Source organism: Eucalyptus grandis, chromosome 5, assembly GCF_016545825.1.
Source record: "Eucalyptus grandis isolate ANBG69807.140 chromosome 5, ASM1654582v1, whole genome shotgun sequence".
NCBI classification, from domain to species: Eukaryota; Viridiplantae; Streptophyta; class Magnoliopsida; order Myrtales; family Myrtaceae; genus Eucalyptus; species Eucalyptus grandis.
Window position 1 is genome coordinate 25,913,510 of NC_052616.1, and position 1,957 is coordinate 25,915,466.

Here is a 1,957-nt window from a genome sequence, read left to right on the forward strand (position 1 = left end):
ATGGAAAAATTAACGTATTCTCTTATTCTTAAAGCATCTAAAAAAAGATGACCACTTTTGCAAAAACGAGTCGGTATGAAACCATAGGATGACCCATAGAGCACATTCATGCGATGCGATTACTTAATCAATAAGTTAAAACCACCCACCTCCACTAGAAAGTTTCATCTTAGACTTTGGACCCCTACAATTACATTAGTAAACAAATCTTGCAATTCAAGCTCAAGACTAAGAAATTATCATCAGACAAATCAAAGGGAAACGATAAAAACATCATTGTCAAGTATATGGTATTGTTAGAGCATTGTTCTCTAATGAATTTGTCCTCCCAAAAATCCCTCAACTAGAACACCCCCAAAAAAAAAAAAAAAAAAAAGAAAGGTCATCCCCTAATTTTTTATTTTTTTTTGTTTTTGTTTGACATACGAACAACTGCTTTATCGAAAGAAGACAAAAATGCATCGAGCAGAACCAGACTAAGCAATCCCGACCGTCCATCACGCGTTTAAGGCCTCCCGCGTTGGCCCGATTGGATGCGAGACTTTTCATGTGCCAACTTTCCCTATAAATACGCCCCTCCCTCTCGAACGGTCTCACAACGCATACCATACAATTCAGCTATAGTCCTTTCCCTGATCCTTCGTCAATTCTAGTATTCCTAAAAAAAAAAAACCTCCAACCATGGCCGAAGGACACCACCATCACCACCACCACCACCGCAGCCACCACAAGAAGGATGATGCCTTCACAGAGCCTGGGGTCGTCTTCACGGAGCCTACGGTTGATTACAGGAAGGAGGAGAAGCACCACAAGCACCTCCAGCAGCTTGGTGAGCTCGGTGCCGTCGCTGCCGGTGCTTATGCCTTGGTAATAATTATCATCTTCTTTTCAATTCTTTTCAATTCTTTTCCCATTTTATAATTTAGATAAAATTTGCATTTTCACCTTATTGACCTGAATCATCAGGTTATTCACGAGTATTGGATGCAAAATATCTCGATTAAACTCACATATTTCAACTCGACATGATAATGGCATGCCATGCGAGAATGGATGATCCTTATAAATGAATAATAGTTTGAATTTAATTGATTTCCTTCACCCATTAGCTAGAGGAATAAGATTTCCGGCTTAAACAAAAAAACATAGTTGTAATCCATAGCACTATTTACATGATTAAATACTTCTTTTCAAAGTGAATAAATTAAATTTTTTTCTCGAACTTATCCCATGCTCAGAGCTTGTATAAAAAAAATTATACATAATAGAGAATTTTTTTTTTTCCTTTCCTCTTTACCTTAACTCATTTTGTTTCGTGCACGCAATTCCTGATTAATGATGTGCAAAATGCAGCATGAGAAGCATAAGGCCAAGAAGGACCCGGAGCACGCTCACCGGCACAAGATAGAGGAGGAAATAGCTGCCGCCGCTGCCGTCGGGGCTGTCGGGTTCGCCTTCCACGAGCACCACGAGAGGAAGGAGGCCAAGAAAAAAGATAAAGAGTCTCATCATGGCAAGAAGCACCACCATCACTTCTAAACCATGGAAGATCTCCGTCTCTTTTTGCTGCTATCTGCCTTGTTTATGTAATTTTATTTCCTTAGAGACTGCCTTCAATAGTCGCTGTACATTTGCGGAGGGTGGTTCTTGCGTTTACATTTCCACATATTGTTTTAGGTACAATGATTATATTGAATATTACTTTCCAAAACCAGTTAGCACATAGTCTTCGCATAGGATGGATCCACACCCGGTTAGTCAATGTCAATTAACTAAAACGCGATGGCGTCAAATTCAGAAAAATCACTTGATCGCAATGTTATATATAATTATAATTCAAAAAATACGTAAAAAGGCTGTACATGACATAAAAGTATATAAGAGTTTCTTAGAATTGCTGCTTTGAGTCCTCCGATAAGGACACGTCCATTTTCGTTATTTTTTCCAAGTTAGTTCT

At 38.8% G+C, this 1,957-nt stretch overlaps 1 protein-coding gene across 1 annotated transcript; it reads left to right on the forward strand.

Annotated features, from left to right (window-relative positions):
* The first annotated feature begins 611 nt into the window (after positions 1-611).
* On the forward strand, positions 612-1,643 carry LOC104444694 (abscisic stress-ripening protein 2). The gene is made up of 2 exons (XM_010058432.3): positions 612-867; positions 1,354-1,643. Exons 1-2 carry the CDS (start codon positions 682-684, stop codon positions 1,537-1,539), a joined length of 372 nt encoding a protein of 123 aa, XP_010056734.1. The 5' UTR covers positions 612-681; the 3' UTR covers positions 1,540-1,643.
* The last annotated feature ends 314 nt before the right edge of the window (positions 1,644-1,957 follow it).